General features: G+C 42.9%; 1 protein-coding gene across 4 annotated transcripts in view; it reads right to left on the reverse strand.

Moving 5' to 3' along the window:
* Positions 1–3,867: 3,867 nt before the first annotated feature.
* Positions 3,868–22,477, reverse strand: part of nlgn2a (neuroligin 2a) — a gene marked incomplete at its 3' end in the record, with an annotated part of 103,494 nt that continues 84,884 nt past the window's right edge. For all 4 annotated transcript variants that reach the window (XM_083910593.1, XM_083910594.1, XM_083910595.1 and 1 more), the window contains 5 exons: positions 10,976–11,161; positions 7,521–7,786; positions 7,140–7,293; positions 4,828–5,194; positions 3,868–4,702 (listed from right to left, as the gene is read on the reverse strand). In XM_083910593.1, coding sequence (XP_083766719.1) covers positions 3,868–4,702; positions 4,828–5,194; positions 7,140–7,293; positions 7,521–7,786; positions 10,976–11,161 — 1,808 coding nt within the window. The remainder of the gene's footprint in view (positions 4,703–4,827; positions 5,195–7,139; positions 7,294–7,520; positions 7,787–10,975; positions 11,162–22,477) is intronic.

The raw sequence follows: 22,477 nt of genomic DNA on the forward strand, positions 1-22,477 counted from the left end.
AACGCGTGTTTGAATGTAGCCTTAGTCTCAGAGTACGGCGCTGAATCTTGGAGAAACTTTTTCCAGTTTTCCACGAGACGACATCACTGACAGCAGCTTTAATGGTTGCTATGACCATTGGCATCTCCAGATCACCTCACTGATGGACAGGAAGCCACCGTGTTTCTTTTGCAAGTAAGAACCAAGTGAGATCTCGGTCTCATCCGGCAGATCTCGGTCTCATCCGGCAGACGTTTCCGATTCACCTCGCGCCATTCGTCCATCTTTCGACCGTTTTGCGGCGCGGAAAAACCTTCTCTGCTACATCGCAACACAACCTCCGCAATCACAATGCAGCACAATGTGTGCGGTGGAGTTACTCTGTCATGGTATGAGGCATCTTATGGTATCAAAGCCCTCATGTCCGTCTGTCCCACAAATGATTCAGTGGCAACATGTAAACTTTGCTACATGTAAAGTGGGTTAACTTCTCATATGACTGCATTCCCGTCCGTGGAGGGTTGACAAGTCCTGGCCGTGCATCACTGGCCAGTTCCCTACACTTTCCTTACATTAGTCAGCTCACAAAAGGCCAAACTGGCTTGTATCGGTCTGAAAGTCACACCCATTATCCAGTGCAGATTCATTTCAAAATAAAAGTCTGCTTCAGCTTGACACGTGACTGAAAGAACATTTTCAAATTTCAACATGTAATATTCATAGGAACACAGCAAATGCTGAATACATATTGATGTGGGAACTGCAGAGGAAATGAATTCTGCTACAATGACATTCCTGATTAGGAATCGTGATGCTACAGAATGCCCATGTGATTGATAGTATAAGACAAGGTGATGAAAATTAAACAAATTTGTAATTCAATGCGGCAACCAATTTTACTCACCAGTCAATTTGAAATCTCTATGGGGTGGGGCATGTTTTTTTTCTTCTGCAAACTGCACCTGTTGTCTTCTGTTGTCACAAAATAAGTATTTCATTCATTCACTCAGGAAAATAAAAGGGAAAAAAAAAACCGAACATGAAACTTAATATTTACAAATATTTTGTCTGTTTGATTCTTACACTTAAAAATGTACAGTTTAGATCCTCTTCCAGATGTCGTGTGTCTCTGTCCTGCCACAAAGTTTGGTATTTCTCTTCACACCATCCAGTTTCCTCAGTGGGCAAACTGCAGTGAATCTGCCAAAAGAGCGCCCTCAAGTGTTAAGTTTACAAAATAGCCAAAGAAATGGTACAGACCAAACTGAATACCTTGCTTCTGTTTTCACCTCCGGTGCTGTCACTGTAGCTGTCGTTGTGGTGAGGTTTACTTCACAACCTCTGAATCCACAGGAGTGAGTACAAAAGTGTTCACATGGGTCTGATGAGACAGATCCTCCACAGGACAGAGTAGCAAGGTGTTAGAAAGGTGAGCCTTCGATTTTCACTTCATCTTCTCTTTTCAGTCGTCTGCTGCGAGTCTTTTTTTTAAATTTATTTTTTTATCTCCAGTCGCTTCCCGATTTCCTCATCTCCATAGTTTGCACCTTTTCTGCTCATCATCTATCCCACACGTCTGCCTGTCTTATGTTTTACGTTGTGCATGTTTCCCTTTCAGGAGGCTTACAAACCCCTGACAGGAGCAGTGCCAGGTACTGTGTATATCTGTCCTTCCACTCCCACCCCCCACCCATCCCCATTTAGGCAGTAACATAACAGTAAACAAACAAACAAACAAACACACTAAAGCTAGAGCACAAGCAAAGACAGCACCGGATGACTAACTGCCCCCATACTGGATGCAGGCTTTCATGGGTTCCTGTGGGCTCAAATAATAGCTCATCAGTTCAGTTACCATACTGTATTTACCCGAGTATATCCCATGATGCAATTTGTGAAATCCTGTAAGCCTGCACATCCTCACCTCTCCAAAAAAAAAAGTAGAGGAAACAGTAACCCGAAACAATGTGTTGCTTTAACCCTGTTCAGGAGATCCGAGCCCCCCCCCCCCCCCCCCCCGTCTGTGAAGGACCACCAGTTCAGTTCCCCTCAGTGTGCTTAAGAGTTTCAATTACAACTGATGAGCTCACGCACATAAAAAAAAAAAAAACAAAAACAACAAAACAACAACAACAACAACTCCCTAACCTTGTGAAGTAACCCTTTGAACGTGAGGATAACAAGCAGAGCTCAACTGAGGTCAGAAATTGTGTAAGAACGGAGCAGACACAGTGAAGTCAGGCGTTTTGTGGTCACAGTGGGGTGACGTTCGGGCCGTCACTGCAACGTGGGTGTCACTCGCGGATGCAAAGCTTGAGTATTGATGTAGAGAGGTGAGGGGGGGGGGGGGGGGGGGTGTAGTGGGGAAAAAAAAGAGCGGCGTTTTGGTCGGCAGCAGGAAGGAGTTCCAACTCCCATGGGGATTATCCAGCCTGTCTGCCTTTATCCATCTTTCTATCTCCTGGCTGTCTAATTAGAGCATGCATATGCCAATGTGAAGCTGGTCCGACACACACTCACACACACACACACAGAACCGAATATGTGCTGGAAATAGTGGCGCAGACGGGAGACGGTATAGGTGTAAGTAAGAGAACAGAGGCTGTGTGTCTCTGCTTTGTCTCTCGTCCTCATTGAAATACAAAAATAATCCCATACACACCACCAGCCTGCAACTGATTTAGTGCAACAAGCACTAACGCGAATGGAAAGGAGAAGCCGCTACAGTGAGATGATGAAATTGCTGTAGCTTTGTTGCATTGCTTGGAGATGCTACGGATGACTATGCTGCTGATTTGATCCAGTGAGATTTGCGGCAATGGCTCTTTTTTTTCTTTTCTTTTTATAAATGAGTGTTGGGAGGTGAAGAGGTGGACTTTTCTGCTTTTGTTTCTTATTCTTTGAGGTTTAACAGACCAAAATCCAATGTGGACTGATATGACATGAGAAGATTTGGGAAACGTGCATTGACAGATACAGAGTTCGATCCCCCATCATCATCTTTAAAAATAATTCATGCATAGATCCCCCACTGAGAAAACCCATTTATATGCTTTCTGCTTTGTACATATTTATATATAACTATATATAATATCATTTCTCTATATCTATATTTTCAGCAAGAAAATCGTTCCACGAAAAACAGCAATTGAACAACAAATGACTCAAAGGAAAAAAGAAAGAGAACATGAAAATAAAACACAATCAAGGGCCAGTTTGGCACTTTTGTCATGAGAACACACAGAATCTGTTAGTTGACAGTAAATAGGAATAGTCTAGAATTTCCTTTAGTTTTTCTCCGCTCCCTCAAAGAGAACACATTTGTACATACTTGGCACCAAAAAATGCTGGTAGAATGAAAGTATCAGATATCAGTGTTTTCATAGCTTTATGTATATTTAGTGTATGTACTCTATGTCTCCTTCTATAGCTCAGTCAGAGAGCAAAGGAGCACTGGGGAGAAATAGACTCACATGTTGAATGAGGGGATCAAAGCAGGGATAAGACACAGATGTGGTGAGGAACAAAAAGAACCATATATGCACGTAAATACACAAGTGAGAGTAAAAAGTTATGATGACACAAAAGTAAAAGCGTACGGCCCTTTTGACAAACGCCACAGGGCTTTAGTCTGGAAACAGAAGACTTTCTTTGAAAGCAGTATCTCTACGAGATCTGTACCACCCCAAAGTCATCGTTTGCTGCCTTGCTGTTCAGTTGCTTCTCCACATGCCACCAGTGGAGGGCGCTGCTGAGTTTGACAGCCTGAGAGAGACAAGAGAAATCAGAGATCAGAACAAAGGCCCACACCCAGAGGCCTTCCTTCTAGATCAGTGGCACAGCCAGACTTGCTGGTCCTTGGGTGGTGCTGTGTCAGCGCAGTCCCTACTATACCCTGGTTGTGGAGTGGGGGTGGGGCAAGGTGTTGTTGTGGCCAGTGGACGGGAAGGTGTTGAAAGCATGAAGAGGCTGCATGCTGGTGATGGTACTGGGAATCATGGTGATGGTGTTAGGCGTCATCAGCGGCACGTCGTCGGGGGCGCGGCGCAGCGCCAGCGTGTAGTCGGGTGGGCAGGCGGGCCGAAGGATGTCATGGGGCCTGAGAGGCTCCATGTCGTGGTGAGCATCGTGCTCCGAGTGCTTCATCTGCAGCGACATGATCTCCTCCTCCTGACTGTGAGCCAGGTCATTGGCCGGGCCGCCCCGCTGAGGAGACAGGCGGTGGCGTCGCATCTCGTGCCGCTTGTCGCGCTTGTAGTAAAGCGCGGCGAAGGCCAGAATGTTGAGGAAGAGAAGCGACGCCCCCACGGCGACCGTCACGCTGAGCTCGGTGGAATAGTCCCGTGTGTCTCCAGGGAAAAGAACTTGCGGTGGACGCTCGGAACCCTCGGGTTCTGGCTCAGACGGGAACGTGGGGTAAGGGTGACGAGTGGTGCGAGGGCCCTGGGGTCTGGGCCAGGTTCCGTACGTGCCTGTGCGCGGAACTGACGGAGAGCGGGTAGTGGTTGGGAAGAACACCTCGTGTAGGCTGTGGAGGTGAGGAACTAATTCCAGCCAGAAGGCCACCTTGTTGGCCCTGTAGTTATCTCTTACACGAGGTTTTAAGCCAATGTGGAGGTACTGCTTGTCCTTTGAGTTAAACTTGGTCCAGATGACCTCTTCAAAGCGGTTTGGCTTGGTGTGAATGAACTTGGTGTCCTGGGGGACCGGCAGGTTAGGATCCCTAGAGGACAAAAGGGGGGTGAATCTGAGTTATAGACCAAGTTCGATGATGTTGTGAAGCAGCATATTACCTTATCTTTGTAAGTAAAAAGTATATCCATATGAAATGAAATGAAAAATACTTACCCAGTCTTGGCAAAGTTGGTCCAGTAGGTCATCACCACGGCACTCAACATCACATCATTCTTGGAGAAGTTGCAGGGGAACAGATCTGTGGCACCGATCATGGGCACGCCAAACACGTACGGTATCTCATCTCCATGGGCGGCGTCGGCCCATTCAGGTCGCGTCTCGGTCTGGCAGTGATGGTAGAATGTGTAAAAGAAAACTGGTGACTGAAACTCAGCGTGGAGCTTGGCAGTGGCCACCGCTGGCGCCACCCACTGGTGGTCTGTGAACAGAGCTAAGAGCGTCTTCCTCCGCATGTCGCCGTTGTCTCTGTCCGCCCAGTCGGTGTACATGAACTTGATGGTCTCCCTCAGGATGTCTTTGCCTGGAGGCCAAGACAAAAGACGATACAATGTCAATGCAAAGTTTTTTCAAATCAACTGTAACAAAACAAAAATGCATTTCACATCACTGTAAATGTTTAAAACATGTAACAACTTAAAAATATAATAATTTAATATTTCGAGAATAAAGTCATAATTAAAGTCTTAATATGAGAATAAAGTCGTAATGTTATAAGAATAAAGTCATAATATTACGACAATAAAGTCGCAATTTTACAAGAATTAAGTTTTAATTTTACAAGAATAAAGTCGTAATATGAGAGTAAAGTCGTAATATTACAAAAATTAAGTTGTAATATTACAGAATAAAGTTGTAATATTACATGAATAATGCTTTAATTTTAGAGGTATAAAGTCGCAAATTACAAAAATTAAGTTGTAATATTACAGAATAATGTCGTAATATTACGGAGTTGTACAATCACAAGAATAAAGTTGCAATTTTACAAGAATAAAGTTGTATTTTTACAAGAATAAAGTCGTAATATGAGAGTAAAGTCGTAATATTACAAGAATAATGTTGTAATTTCACAAGAATAAAGTCGTAATATGAGAGTAAAGTCGTAATATTACAAGAATAAAGTTGTAATTTTACAAGAATAAAGTTGTAATTTTACAAGAATAAAGTCTTAATTTTACAAGAATAAGGTCGTAAAATGAGAATAAAGTCGCAATATTATGTGAATTAAGTTGTAGTATTAGAAGAACAAAGACATAACATGAGAATAAAGTCGTAAAATTACTAGAATAAAGTCGTAATATGAGAATAAAGTCGGAATATTACAAGAATAAGGTCGGAATATTTTACGAGAATGCTATTGCTAAAGATAAAGTGGTGCTGAAAATATTAAGTATTTCATGTCACGTTTGACACCAGGTGACTAAACGTTTGATACCCAGCCATGTGGTGGAAGAAGAAGATGGACGTACACGTTGCTGAGATGAATTGGACAGTAAACATTAAGGAGGTGTCTGTGTATGTGTGTGTGTGCGTGTGTGTGTGTGTGTTTGTGTGTGTGTGTGTGTGTGTGGGATAGAGTGACAATATGCCTCATAGAGCGCACAGTGAATGACAGGCACTTGAGCTGGAGCGTTTGTGTATTATCCAAATGAGCCTGTGTTTTGACTGTGGCGCGCTGTGAGGTGTTTGCAGGTTGATCAGTTAGGAACAACAGCACTGTGATTGGGAGCTGTCTGCCTGGGGGATGATGAGAGACAGCATTAATGCCCACAGAGCCACAAAGGCCAAAGCACAGACCCACCGTGGTGAAAGATAATCTCACTGATAGGCAGCCTCTTTAGTATGCTCGTCTCGGTTTATATATCCACTGGGAACTTTATATCATCTTTTCCTTTGCTCACACAATGTTTTAAAGAATTGCATCAGCACTGGGAGCTGTTTTTTGCAATCCAATCCAATCCAATCCAATCCAAACTCTATTTATAAAGCACTTTAAAAACAACAACAGCTGAAACAAAGCTCTGTTTGTTTGCTGATGCATGATCTAAGTGTAAACTTTGTTTGTCGCAAACGAAACGAAAGCCTTTTTTCTTTTTCAGAATACAAAAAAGGAGAACTGCAAAATTTAACGTTAAAACTTATATGTCTTTTATGTATGTCACAGTGTAAGGACACTTATTAGAAGCTCTTTTTGTTGTTTTCTGGATGTGCTCCAATAAATGTAGTGAAAAAATAGATAATCTAATGAATAATCTAATGGCTTAATTACTGTATATATTTCTTTTGACAAGTTCCCCTTTTACTTTTTGTCCTTTATGTTCCCTGTCCCACACATTCCATCTCGCAGAGTTGCTAATAAGCCTCCCCCACCAAAAAAAGAAACGTCCCCGATGAATGAGTCATCTGAGACGAGGTGGCACAGAGAATTTGATGCGCGAAACATGAATCCAGATGACATCGCTCACCTTCGGGGTATCCATAGAGATTATCTACAAAGTTAGAGATGGTGTAGTCGAACGCTGCCGCCGAGATGCCATCGTTGTCCTCGCTGTCGTCCACGAACTTCAGCCCCTCTCCTTGGTTCACGCCTATCAGGATGTCATAGTTGAGAAACTCCCCCTGGTGGTTCAATGAGGTAAGGAAATGACTGAGTTGTACGTCACATATACTGTAGAAATATCACAACATTTTTTTATTTTAACCTACCTATCTCATAAAGACAATATCATTATTTGCAGATCAGGACATTGTTGTTTATCATTTATTTGGATCTCCAATAACTGCTGTAGGGTTGTGATTTGGGAGACCACCATCGCCGCTGATACTGGTGTGTGTGTGAGCCTCACCTGCTGCATGAGGATCTCGGGATCATCGGGCACCACATCGCCGTCGACCACCGGCCCAAAGGCAATGTGATAGCGGGCCGGCTGGATGTCCTGGTCCACCAGCTCCCTGAAGTTCTTGCGTCTCAGGCAGTCGACGAGGTCGGCCGTCTCTGCGTAGGTGCAGCCCACTTTCCGGGCGAGGATCTTCGTGTACTTGAGTGGCTGGTAGTTGACGGACCAGCTGGAGATGGCCGTTCCACTCTGGGCTATGGCCCTGTGAAACAGACCTGAACAGAAAAAGAAAGGTGAGGAAATGTTTGTATTACTTCGAATAAAAATGATGGCGAGACATTCAGGCACCATGGGGATCGTGGCATCACCTAATGTCATCTTCCACATAGGGTTAAGATGTGCGATATTGAATGTGATGGGAGGCAGTCTTATTTTTCATTTGATCACTTCCTGGGCCATATGAAAATGAGGTTTCGGTCACTTCATTTATAACTCTACTGCTAGTTTTAAGTCAGATTTGTAAATAATTTTCCCCATTCGGAGCTTGTGTTTTGTGATGTGTTCTTTTCTTCTTCCTCTACCATCTCCTGAGCTGGAGACTGGTCAGTTAATTTTTAACCATTCCCCCGGGACGTCAATTACAGTAAGAAGTAGCTAAGAAACAGCTAAATACACTACCGTTCAAAAGTTTGGGGTCACCTGTATAATTTTTGTTGTGTTTTCCATTAAAAGTCACACTTTTATTCTTCAAAAGAGTTGCAAAATGAATAGAAAATATAGTCAAGACATTGACAAGATTAGAATAATAGAAGAAGAAGAATTTTCAGCTGTGCTAACATAATTGCACAAGGGTTTTCTAATCATCCAATAGCCTTCTTCTAACACTGGTAATGGGCCTCTATACACCTATGTACATATTCCATTAAAAAAACAGACGTTTGCAGCTAGAATAGTCGTTTACCACATAAACAATGTATAGGGTGTATTTCTGATTCATTCAGTGTTATATATTCATTGAAAAACGACATTTCTAAGTGACCCCAAACTTTTGAATGGTAGTGTATCTGTGCAGAGACATACAGACGAGAATAGTTGAGTATTATAATTCATAGGTTCCCTAGTACTTCCTGCTTTACTGGCTCAGTACTTTCCTCAGGACACGATTTATCCAGATACCACAAATACTGTCCTCTACTCTTCACCCCCTCCACACCCCCCCCACAAACTTCATCACACCGTCTGCCATTTCCATCCTGCACACGTCTGCTGTTGCCCTTGATTTGCGACGCTGTGATGTTGACATGATTGGTGTCCCTTTAAGGTGCAGATGACAGACTCCTTACCTGGAAACTCTGGCAGGGGAGAGGGGGAGGAGGGGGGGGGTGCATGACAGACAGGCAGCGGAGCTGATGTTAGATGCCGGTGATGGCGACGAGGACGATGATGACGATGGGGGTGATGAGGGAGAAGAGGAGGCATTTGAACAGACAGGCGGTGGGGGTGTCAGTGACAGACGACAACGGGGGTTAACACATGCGCTTTCCGTTAACAGTTCCTCTGATGCTCAAGTTCTCTCTGGAAAGAAGAAAAAGAACCCCCAAAATGATTTATAAAGGAAAAGGCTTGGGTGAACCTGACTTAAAGGAGACATATTATACTCTATTTCGACACGTTAACCTTATTCCCTGGTGTCCTATGACGTGCTTTGGTCCAAATAACTTAAGGATGAAGCACCAATTCAATCACTGCCAAAACAGCCCTGTTCAGAACGCTCGCTTTTGAGTGTCTGTCTCTTTAAATGCAAATGAGACGCGGGGAAACTATGTCAGCGTCACTGAGGCTCCGGCAGCTAACAGCAGTTAGCATTTGGAAAAGCCATCGTTTGCAGACTCTAGCCGGCACATTGCCGTCATTAACCTGGACAGGTAAATCCTCTGAGACTGGAATTTTGTGTAGAACTCTGTGCTGCACTGTGCAGCCAAGAATAGAACACTTCGCAGACTTCCGCTCTTCCGGATACTATTGCCCTCGCCTTCACTCTTGCGATTTTTAGGGACAAAGCGGAGACAACAATTCCAGAAACGTCTCATTGTGACGTAGCAATGAGCGCGGAAGTCCTGTACTGAGACTGAGGCGGACCACAAACACATGACAAAGTCATCTTTTTTCACACTTTGCCGACTCATAGAGCCTCCAGAGTCAAGTATTAAAAGTTGATTTTGCATAATATGTCTCCTTTGATATGAAGGACGCACAACATTAGAACAAGTATAGGGGACAGGTTTGACATGACACGTTTATGGAGACGCAATGAGTCAAAATTAGAGACATTTCGAGATGATGCTTGGTGATTTTCTCACACACATAGAAGCCCGGAGCAAAGACTGAGACAGATTCCTCTCACCCACCATTCCATCCCTGTCTTTTGCGGTTTGTGTGTGTGTGCGAGGCGACCAGAGGGATGAGATATTGAGGGAGGAACGTGGCGAGAACACAGGATTTATGACCGGAGCAGGTGCGCGATCAAAGGCGGCGCGTGCCCGTCCATTCGGCTGCGGGTCGTCAGTCACACTGATCTCACTTTGGATCAAAGTTGACTGCACCCACAGGCCTCTCTCCTGAGGTGGCGCAGTGTTAACACTTAGCCCTCGGGGTGCGCTGTTGATAATGGGGAGCGTTAGATCAGATAGATGTCGGTTTGTGAAGGATATAAAGGCGCTCCGCCGCAGAGCAGTGGACCGTTAACGGAGCCACAAGCACTTGTCCTCTCAGGTAATGACGACGAGTAATGTCTGAGCGCCAGTGTCGTTTCTCCTCCGCGGAAAATAGTCGGCAAGAACCAGGATCGAATTAGGACTAACTCGTTAGCAACACGGCAGCTTGGATTTGACAGTTCAAAGGATAATGAGTGCTTTCCTTGGAGCACAGAGGCGTCAAGACGCTGCGAGCCGACTTCCAATCTCACCACAATCTTACAAACTATACACGGAATAAGAAAAGTCAGATCCGTTTTGTTTATTCAAATAAAAATAGGTTTGGTTTTCTCCTCTCTTTATTTCGTCACTCAAACCTCTGAAGACAGGAAGTGTTCTAGTGATATCTAGTGTCTTCTCAGGCTGACTTTAGTTACTTTCCATTGACAGTAGTTGGTAAAACTGTCAAACAATAGAGAGGTGGGAATATGACGTCCGTGTTTTCCTAAAGTATCGTATTCGCTCTCTACACAGAAACGCGAGGCCGGCGTTTTGAGGTTTTCCCCACTCTGGGAGGCGTTTTCAAAAAATATACCGCTTCAGGTCGCCCAAAACACCTATAAAAAGGCTCATTCTGCTTGAACTATTCTGGGATTAGTGAGGAAAGATCGACATTAGCGACGGAAACATTAGTGGAACAGGTCGACCTGAGTTTTTACATCTGTAACAATGAGCTGAAAATAACGCAAATAACACCGATTCTTCAGTTACCCTCTGAATGGTGCGAGAGGATGAGGAGGTTGACGCAGGACGCGCCAGCTCCGGAGCCAAAGATGGTGATCCTCTCCGGGTCGCCACCAAAGTGACCGATGTTCTCGTTAAGCCAGCGCAGAGCCTGGATCTGGTCCAGCAGGCCATAGTTTCCCTTTGCAGACTGATCTCCGGTGCTGAGGAAACCTGGAAGGAAAGAGGAAAAAGAGATTTTAAAACTCAGACAGTTTTATGTTTACAGTTAGGAGACGCCATCATACAGAAAAGATGAGTCTCAAGTTGATGATGAACATGGTTCTCAAACTCAAATGACCTGAGGGCGACTGAGCAATGAGTCTCGTTGATATGGACATCTTATTGGGTTTAAAATAATGTGAAAAATTCACCCATGTACAGGCTTTAATTCCCATTTTCAACTAAGTTTTCCAACGTTTTTCAGCCACAATTTAAAAAAATGACAACAAAACTCACACAAAAGTGATCGTGATAATTACCTCAGTAATTAACCGATCGCGTGTCTATCGTGTTCCTTTGTGCCATTATCATTAAGAACACATGTCCCTCTGCTCCGGTGAATACAGACACACTCTCTCACCATCATTTGCTGAGCATCTTCGATTGTTCCACCAAAGACCTACATCTTGTCTTTAATGAAGTAGCCATTAAGTTGCAGCCTCTCGGGTCCTAATGGGACTCCTAATTAGCTCCGTATTCAAGGCAGGGACAGCTTAAAGGTCATCCATTAAGCCCATACACTAAAGGTTACACACTTGTATACAGTCTCAGAAATAAGGATGTTCATTTTTTTTAAATAACAAGTTGAAAAACAGCAGGGTTCATCACATATGTCCCAATAAAATATCACTAAGCTGCAGTGACAGACATTAGGTGCCTGAAACGACACCACCTGGTGGCAAAAGCCACGACTTGCATGCAACCTGCATGAGATGCAGAGGAGAAAACAATTCACAGCTAAAAAGGCAAACAAACAGAAGTTGACCACTTAATTACAATCTTGTTTTATTTGGACTCAGAATGATTCACACTTTCATTTTAACCGACAGAGCGCTGCGTCGCTTCGATCGACTGAGGCTCACCGCGTTATGGAATCATCGCTCAGTAACATTGTGCAAGTTCAGCCACAGTCAGCTCGTGGTCATTATCCCCAAACATTCACCAGAAACAAAAGGGATCAAACATAAATAATCCACATGTTTGTGTGCAATAATTAACACAAACCCAGGCAAAGACGCTGCAAATAAGCTGCCGACTGCATTAATGCCCCCCCCCCCCCCCAGGGGTAATTACCATGACATATTAACCATAACCAATTATGCTAATTAGGTCATTCATTAAGTTAATGAATGCACTACATAGCAGCACTTCTACGTCAGCAAAAGCTTCTTGTGGATATGGACGGTGTTAATTAAAGTCCAGATATTTAAAAGAGAAACATCTACTTTTAGGTCATTATTTTCGATTATCCATATTTCCGTCAAATTATGTATATTGCTCTGCGACTACTTGCAAAAAAAAATAAAAAACATGAGCTGTGCTGGTGGGAAATAATAAAAAAAGGAAGAGAAAACTAACGCGAGTGACTGAACACAGACCCTGCAGCAGACATCCTGATCCAACAGGACCCTGACGTTATCTTGTTAAAGCCAAAGCGCTTGTCTCTCCTGCAGCTTCACGCTGCGTCCATCTGACTGTGAGTCAGTGAACAGCAGCAGGCCACTTCACCCGTTCCTCCTCTTCCTCTATCATCTGATAGAAAAAGGCTTGAAAAGAAACAAAACAAAACAGAGGAGCTGGTTAAAAAACAAATAAAAAATAAAAATGCTGCGATGCAAGATGAAAGCGCGGCTCTGCATGAATAGCCTTTAAAATGGCTGTGGTAAGGAATGGCGGCTCGGAGGGGTGAGGAAGGGAGAGAGAGAGAGAGAGAGAGTAAAGGAGGAGAGAAGGATAGTGGGTGTTCTGTGAGTCCCGGATAGAGGCGCAGTGTTTCATCTGCCTCCAAGACACCAGGGGTTGGCACACACACACACACACACACACACACACACACACACACACACACACACACACACACACACACACACACACACACACACACACACACACACACACACACACACACACACACACATGCACGCACAGAGCTATTTTTTGCACTGCATTAACTTCCATTCACTTGCACAGCCTCAACAAAGTGTTCTCCCTCACCTTAACTATAATAACCAGCTAAGGCCTAACCCTATTCCAAGACCAGGTTTTGGTCTCCATCAGGACCGCTGGTCCTGACAAGGTCAGTGTTTATGCCAGAGAAGGTCCTAAAGAGGTAAGAAACACACGCACACAGGCACTGATCAAAGGCTGACACGACAGAGAAGACTATACCTCCTTTTCTCCCTCTCGCCCACTTTTGCACAAACGCGTGTGCACGTGTAAACAGGACACGCGTTATCACGCGCAGATACCCTAATAGGGCGTTTCCCCTTTTCTTGCCTATTTCCTTCACACGTGCCTGTGCAGGTTTGTTGTGTTCATGTGTGTGTGTGTGTGTGTGTAGCATATGTTGTCTTACTACATGCACACAACATATATGTGAATGGGTGAGATTGTGCCTCAGAGCTCTCTCCGTGTGCCAACGTGCTCTGGAGTGCGTGCATCATCCAGAGACGTAAACAGATGTGTGCGAATAATTCCCCACACAGACACACATAGTGTATTTATTATAATGACAGAATCGAATCTGAGTCTGATCAGAATCTGATCTTTCTGACCAACTGTTCACATGATCAGTTCCGATGTGCTTTTGTCCATTTTGACATAGTCTGGTCTCGTCTTCCACATGGATTTCTATAGTTACAATAGAACCCCACGTGCTATTTTCCTGCCTCTCTGCATCTACATTGTTGTTGTTGTTGTTTCCGTCGCACTGCGAGTGACGCAGAAGTGACTTTGAGGCGTTCAGATCTGAAACAGATCTGTAGAAATCTGATCACAATCGCATTCTAAACCACACCGAGGTGGTTGCACAGGTCGATCTTCTTGTCAAACCTTACACCACGGTTAAAAAATGGACATCACGACGACCTCCATATTTGTGCCCAGTCTCAATTTATATGCTCGAAAAAACAATAGCGACATTATTTTTTTGTTTTTTTAAGCTCCGGCCCCTGTGCATGTGAAGAATCTCATAACATAAAGATGGCTTAATGACGCCATTGTTCCGCTCATCCTTGATTGCCTGCTCTGCACGAGAATGCAAAGCGCTCATTACCAATTCCACACAAAGACATCCAAAGAAAACGTTGCACATTGTGTAAAATGTGGCATTTTAAGGCCTTTTTAATGACAGATTTAAGGATTAATTACCATTTTTAAGGATAATCGAGGCCTTCGTTTTGATGTGATTACTTAAATCTCTTCAAGGATCACCCAAGTGTTTAGACCGCTGAAGCCAGATTGCGCTGGCAAATGTTGCACAGTTTTCTGGAGTGTCACGCCAAATGAAGCTCAGGAGGAGAAGGACTGGGAAGCAGGAAAACGAGAAATAGTGCTTTTTTTCCCCCCTCTTCCTTCTTCAGTGAGCTTAAAAAGAGGCTTTTCCCTCCACAAACAACACTCTGGCTTAGCGGCAGCAATTGGGGCCGTGGGTGATTTGCTCCGCTCCTCTTCCTCCTTTTTTCTTTGTGCCATTTTCTTTTTCCTAAAGTAGTTATTACTTTTGCCTCGCCGTGACAACCAAATTATCTGTGAAATTATTCAGATTTTTTACCCTCACACTGGTCAGGATCCCTCTCTCTGTGACTCTGTGTGTGTGTGTGTGTGTGTGTGTGTGTTTGTGCTGCGATCATTTCCTGAGCAGAGAAACTGTGACATTTGTAGATGTGAACAATTATCTGAATGAGGGGGAGAGCGGCTCAATGTCAATGCCAGTTATCACCTTTGCCTAATCTCACTCTATCTCTCTTTCTATATATATAGTCACCTATAGTATTGCCTATGGTAATGAATGAGTTTATCAAAGCAGCAATTCCCTGTATAAAGTCGAAATACCCACCTTTTTCCCCCCCAATTATTTATTTACAGTTATTTTTTTGTGATTCCCTCTGACTCCACTCCACATTGTTTCACAGCTGCAGACGCTAAAACGACACTTCCTGTTTAGTCCAGGCCACAATTGATAAGGATTAACCACGCCCCCTAATTTGCATACAAGGCCTGGAAATCAAAAAAGATCCTGGATATGAAAGTAGCGATTGGGAAAAAAATTAATGTGGTGCTTCAAAATAAAAGTCTTCCCGGAAAATAAATAAACGTGACGTGACAAAAGAAAAGTCTCAGGAAATCAATAAATGCGACCTGAAAATAATAATTTCATTTATTTATTTATTTAGTTCATAGCCATATTTATTAATTTTCAGGGGTATATTTACTTTATTTAGTGCCGCAGGCGCACCCTTGGTAAATTGCCACAGGAAAAATACACAAAAACTCCTTATATGGACATCCTGAGTGCTTCTCGTGTTCTAATGTGTCAAAGTCATGATTCATCTCACAGTATATTGCTTATTTAAAAATGTGTACAGAAGTTCCAAAAATAGACCGCTTTTCTTTTCTTTTTGTTCATGAAGCGAACTCGGAAATTTGACGTAGTATTTTCCTAAAATTGCCTATAGGTTGAGCTGGAAAAAGGGATATAAATGCACATCTGTATAATGCACATTTTTACTGCCTCTGAATACACGTTTTAACACAACAGTCATGGAAAACAGCAGCTTCAATGCTCTGTGTTCTGCGGGTTAAAATTGTAAATAGAGTTGCAGAATGTGAATTTCTAGTGTCAAACTCCAGCTGCTGGGTTGTCTCTCCATTATCTATGTGTGTGTGTGTGTGTGTGTGTGTGTGTGTGGTTAGTGGTCCGACTGTCAATTAACTGTATTTCAAGCCTTGTCACTCACTGAAATAGCCTTTAATTAAGTGTTCGATTGTCTGTGTGTGTGCGTGTGTGTGTTGATCTTTAGGACCTTTTGTTGCACAGTCCTCACGGAGACCAAAACCTGGTCCTAATGAGGCAGAAACTGGTTATATTCAAGGCGAATATTTACGATTAGGCATTTGTGTTTATGTGACAATGTCCTGTCACTATTGTGTGTTTTATATCTCATATAATACACTCTGTGTTGGGGGACAATACAGAGATATCATAACAGCAAATAATGAAGTGTGGGAGCTCTCTCTCTCTCTCTGTGTGTGTGTGTGTGTGCAAGTGTGTGAAAGAAAACCAGGCCAGCTCCCAGCAGACTACGAGTGAGCGTCTTTCTCAAAGCCTTAGTCTGCACATGCATGTTTATCTGGATGTGTTTAGAAGAGATGAGTGTGACTGCTCTTGTTGTTGTCACAGGCCAGTCCAATCGTGTCTCACACACACATACTCACACACACACACACACACTCACACACACACACACACACACACACACACACACACACACACACACACACACACACACACACACACACACACACACACACACACACACACACACACACACACACACACACACACACACACACACACACACACACACACACACACACACACACACGTGCACACACGGAGAGGGAGGATGGCAACAGGGGAGAAGGATGAGTGCGGCTGACAGAGACAGAATGAGTCACAGAGGAACAAACACGGCGAGAGGAAGTGAGATGATCGATTGTCAGGTGTGTGCTTGACCACAGGGACAAGGAGAAGGACTGGTATCCGTTTCATTCTCCTGCTTTAACTAGAACCTTTATGGAGTGGTGGTGTGTGTGTGTGTATATCGATCAGGTTCCGTTGCCCTGTGAAGACTTTTACTGCCCCAAGGAATAATCGCTCACCTCTTCCTGAATCCTACTTTGTGTTTTCACGTCTCCTCCTAGCCTTCCCTACATTCCTGTTTATCCTTCGTTTTGGCTCCCTTGAGTATTACTTTCCCTGGGGTCTTTCTACGCAGTCAGAGGGTAATGGCGGGTGAAATAGGGGAGCCACGGGCCAGATCAGACACGATGTATGGTGTAATGCGTGTGGGTCTGTGGAGAGCACTCGTACAAAGCCACTGAGTGGAATTGTGTTTTCCCTCCAAACGCTGTTGTGTTTGAACTCTGCCGAAAAGACTTAAACTTCTGCGTTTGTATTTCCCTGACACAACCTGCCATGAACAATATAGTATTTTAAAAAAAAAAAACAAGGCGGAAAAAGTGCATTTTGTGTTCTTCTTACTTTATGCTTTTAAAAAAGGCTACTTGTGTTAAAGAAGTTAAAGAAAAGGACAATTTCTGATCTCGGTTTATGGCTTCAAAAGCATATCATGCCACATACAGCACAATTTGATCCAAAGTGGGCCAGATCAAATAATAGCTAAATAATAGATAAAATAATAGCATAATAACCTATAAACAACAAGAACTATGAATTTGTTTTACATTTAATGAAGTATCTTTTTTACAAAACATGATATTTCTTCAAAGAAATTAGTGCAATTATGCCTAAATTGACCATTTACTGTGCATTACAACCTACAGATCACAGTGGATCTATAAAGGCACACACATTTAGTCACAGGTATCTGTAGGGGCCGGATTAGACCCTCCAGTGGGCCGGTTCTGGCCCTGTGAGCCGTACATTTCACACCGCCATTACATTATAATGTCTATTATAAATGATTACAGGATTACAGACAAAACAGATTGAGATTTGCTCCTGAAAAAATGCAGAAGAAGCCAGGTAGTTGTGGTTTTAAAACAACACTTCGCAATTCTGAGGCGAAACATTCACAGCAATGTGCGTTTGCATAGTGCATAAACATGATCGATTTATATTGGCACGGAAAATGATATCATGATATACTATTATTATTCAATTATTGCCCGGCCTTAATCTAAGCTTAGCTGAGCTAACCCAGATGATAAGGTCATTTAATCTTCACACACATAGCCTTAGATCACTTTGCACAGCTGATTACAAGTCATAAAAAAAGAGCCAAGTTGACTTTTACATGCAGTAAAAGTCCAAAGTAATATTTTCATAAGCGCTACCTCGGCCAAACCCACATAAAATGTTTGGTAATTGTCTCTGAGCAGTAATGGGTGAAGGAGGGAGGAGGAAAGAAGACAAGAGCTAATGAATCTTCAAACCACCGCTGTCCTTTTCCTTTTCCTGCAGCAGCGGCAACATCTGTGCACAGGTGAGGATTAACCGAGCACAACAAACAGCAGAAACAAATGGAGAAAGCGTCTTTGTGGGTCTGCAGGGGCGCGTGAACACGCCCGCATTCGTGTGTCTCAAGTCTTTACTTCGTATGTTTACAAGCGCACATATACGAGAGCGTGCGAACCTATGCATGAAGCGTCATCTTCCCTTTATGCTTCTGACGTCCGTGCGCTGCTGCGCTGTAATGAAAGGCTGTTGTGTTTCTCTGAAGCTAAAAGCAGTCCTCTGCTACGACGCGCTGGCAAAATGCAGCAGCACTTCAAACACAGCCCATGCTGATTTGGCCTAGATACTGGAACTCCTCCTCACGCTCGCACGACACTGATTGTTGCCAGCGTGATACGGCTCGGCCTGAGCTTGGGCATCGCTCATCCGGCACAGTTCGAGCTTTGTCTTGAATTATTCTCATTTGGCAATTTGTCTCCATTTACTGTCACGGGGGGGGGGGGGGAAATGGAATGTCTCCGGATAAAACTGGACTCAGGGCGTCACGGGAACCCTGACAGTTTCACATGAAAACATGTTCAGTGAAATATGTCACTCTATATCTATGCTCTCTGACAAAGATTTGAAGTGTTTGCATTAATTATTGAGTTCCTAACCTCCTTCTCAAATCACAAGGTCGGCCCGAGCAATGGGGGGAGTATTGATTCAAACTCGGGCTGTCACTTTTTTATCCAGAATTCAGATTTTCAGAGTTTAAAATGTGCAGCTTCAGAGTGTCTGAAGTAATTACCAGGTCATCCAGCAGAGGGTGCTATGAGAATGACTTACACCGACCAAACTTATCGCCCTGAACAAGGATCCGTCGAAAATATTTGCAAACCACTTAAGGAATATTTTTAACGAATTTTTGAAAGTCAGGAAATGATCCATTTGCCCTGATGCACTTTGACAGTGAGCTGACTTTCGAAAACTAAAAGTATCTCGGAATTACTTGAAATTTACCATCACAATAGTCGGCATCGCCCTGAACAAGGATCCGTTAAAAATATTTGCAAACTTCTTAAGGAATAATTTTCATGAATTTTTGAAATTCAGGAAATGATCCATTTACCCTGATGCACTTTGACAGTGAGCTGACTTTAGTCTCAAAAACAAAAAGTATCTCGGCATGACTTGAAATTTACCATCATAATAGTCGGCATCGCCCTGAACAAGCATCCGTTAAAAATATTTCCAAACCTCTTAAGGAATAATTTTAATGAATTTTTGAAATTCAGGAAATGATCCATCAGCCCTGATGCACTTTGATGCACTCTTCAGCTCCCACTATAGGAATACATACTTCCTACAGGCACTGCACTAGTCTACCTTAATATATTGCAGAGAGGGTGCCTTCATTTTGTTTTCACAAGCAAGTCATAGACTGTAAACAGCCTCCTCAAAGTAAAAATAATAACATACGAGACCATGTTGGTGTAAATTATTGACATGATTATTCTCTTGTAATTTGGTACAATCTGTGCTGTTGTTTGTGTTTTTTCTGAGTTTTTTTTGTGAAATCATTGTGGACTTTAATCATCTTTAACCCGTACAACTAAATGCTTTCTACCAACCTAATTGAAACAAACAGCTGATGACATTTCCTCCCCTCGTCCTGAAAAGTGCCGTATAATCATCATCATTACGACTTAGTATGTATGTATGTAAGTGTGTATTTCCTGCACAATGCACACAATCCCGTGCCTCATTAATGTCTGTAAAACACCCTGTGTAAATAATTGCCGTCCCAAGAGTCTATAAAACGAAGTAAGTCGTCCACTTTGTATCCTTATTTGTTCCCATCTTTTATTGTTGACCTATTGCTTTTTATTAGTCCCTCATTTTTATTATCTGCTGAATGTTATTTCTTCTTTTAGGTCCAGCAGTCGCACAGTCAGCTCACTATTTTTGGAAGTCCACAAATGCCACACGAAACCACCATGAAAACACATACTGTATTTCCTGTATGAGAAAAAAACGTGTGTATTAATGTAATTCATTATTTATTGTTTCATTATAGGAAAAGTATTTTTGCTTTTCCCTTATTTTACCAGACTGACAGACACGTGGAGATATTGTTTTCAGGTATTATGTTTCCCTTTCTCTGGTGTTTTGTGCTGTACCTTCCTTATTTTTACATTTTATTGTGTTTTGTTGTCAAATGTAAACTTGTTTTTTTGTTTTTTATTTGTTTTGGGGTTCCTTTTTTTTTTACGGAAGAATAGGGCCATGTGTAAAAAAAAAAAAAGGAAAAAAGGAAAGCAAGAAAAGAAATCCCAGTATGAATTCTGAGATTGAAGTCAGATTTCTGAGTAAAAAGTTAAAATTCCGACTTTTCCTTTATTCTCAGAATACTGAACTTTTCCTCAGAATTCTGACTTTAATCTCAAAATTCTGACTTTTTCTTTAATCTCAGAATTCAGATTTTTTCTTTAATCTCAGAAATTTGATTTTTTCTTTAATCTCAGAATTCTGACTTTTTCTTTAATATCAGCATTCTAACCCCCCCCCCCCGCAGAATTCTGACTTTAATCCCAGAAATCTGATTTTTTTTCTTTAATCTCAGAATTCTGCCTTTTTCTTTAATCTCAGAAATCGGACTTTTTCTGTAATATCAGAATTCTTACTTTAATCTCAGAAATCTGACTTCAATCTCAGAATTCTGACTTTAATCTCAGAATTCTGACTGTGTAATCTCTGAGATTCTACTTCAAAACTTAAATGCAGACTTTACTGCGCGAGCCCGGCTTCTTTTCCTCCACACCTCACAGTGTGTGATCTCACTGGTTCCACTTACAAAGACGTCTTCATGTCCTCACTGCCGACACAGGCTTACAATGGAAAGTGCTGAGAAGGTAACCGGTCGAAACAGGCGTGAAGAGAAAACACCTGTCAGGTACGTAGTGTACCTTCCTGTGAATTCCCCCCCAACTCTCTTTCTCTGTGTTATCTCATGCATTAGTCCCTCGCTGCCTTTGCCCCCATCTTTGATTCAGCCAGGAACACATGCTCAGCGTTAATGAAACGTTCAGCCGCTGTGCGTGAACCTGGCGCTGTGCACGTTCTGGTGGTATAAATCAGAGACGCCGTCCATCATCCCTCTCTTCTGATCTGTGAGCCTGACTCGGCTGCACGTCCGCCTCTACGTGACCGTAAGTGTCTGCAAATATCGTGAATCACATGCTGCGCGTTCAGCACGAAGGACTTTGAGAGGGGACGACACGAGCTGTCACTCAAACCCAAGACAGGATTGTTCAAACAAAGAGAGCCTTTGAAATACAGCCAAAGCTCAGTCCTTATAACACTTTAAATCAAGTGTGCGAAACTCTACGACAACTACAACTGACGCCGTCAATGATGAGGTTTAATATTTTTAGACTTTTAGATTGATTTAGATTTGACCAACACCAATATGACTCTAATATACTAAACAGTCACACTTACTGAGACGCTCTTTACACAATTAATCAAGGCATTGTCAACTCTATGCAAATGCCTGCTACCTATGTTAGAAATCAGATGTTAAGTCTAATAGACAGACGTCTAAGTCTAAGTCTGTGTACTGTGAATATGAAAGATGTCCAAGACCTTGATCTTCTCATGAGGGGTATTCTATTTCATGTTACTTACTTTTCATTTTCTCTTCTAACTGCATATCTCTCAATCTGGCCTGGTGTGACCACACAGAAGTATTCTGAAAACGTGGAAACCCTTCGCAGGGTCAAAAAAATGTTCTCGGCAACACATTTCAGAGCTGTGTTCACCAGAGCCGCCCATTAGTCAGATGACTTCACAGCGATGAAAGTCTTTAAGTGTAGCAGACCAGAAAAGCACTAAACTAACAAGGACACTCTGAAAAGTCCACTCTGCTGCACACAAGGTTTGGACAAACATTCACATTCCTGTGCAGAGAAGAGAGATTCGGTCTTTTCAATTTCATTTTTTGCGATTCCCCCCCCCCCCCGTTTGTCTGGAAGGAGAAGTTTGTCCAACAAAGACGGACAAAGACGTTGCTTATGCCGAGTTAGCACATGAATGGCGAACGGTAAATAAACATCGCCCTCTGTGCTCGCAGAGAAACCGACTGCTCCTCTCTCTCTGTACGTACGCTGACATTCAGCCAACCTGCTCTTTAGCTTCCAAACAGCGTGTGTGTGCAGGGTGAAGTCTCAATGCACAAACTAGTAAAAGAAGATTACGACTCATCTGTTTACGCTCCGCTTCCTTTTATACAACCTTTGCTTTCT

The sequence above is a fragment of the Microchirus variegatus genome (genome assembly GCF_963457635.1).
Source record: "Microchirus variegatus genome assembly, chromosome: 2".
Taxonomy (NCBI): domain Eukaryota; kingdom Metazoa; phylum Chordata; class Actinopteri; order Pleuronectiformes; family Soleidae; genus Microchirus; species Microchirus variegatus.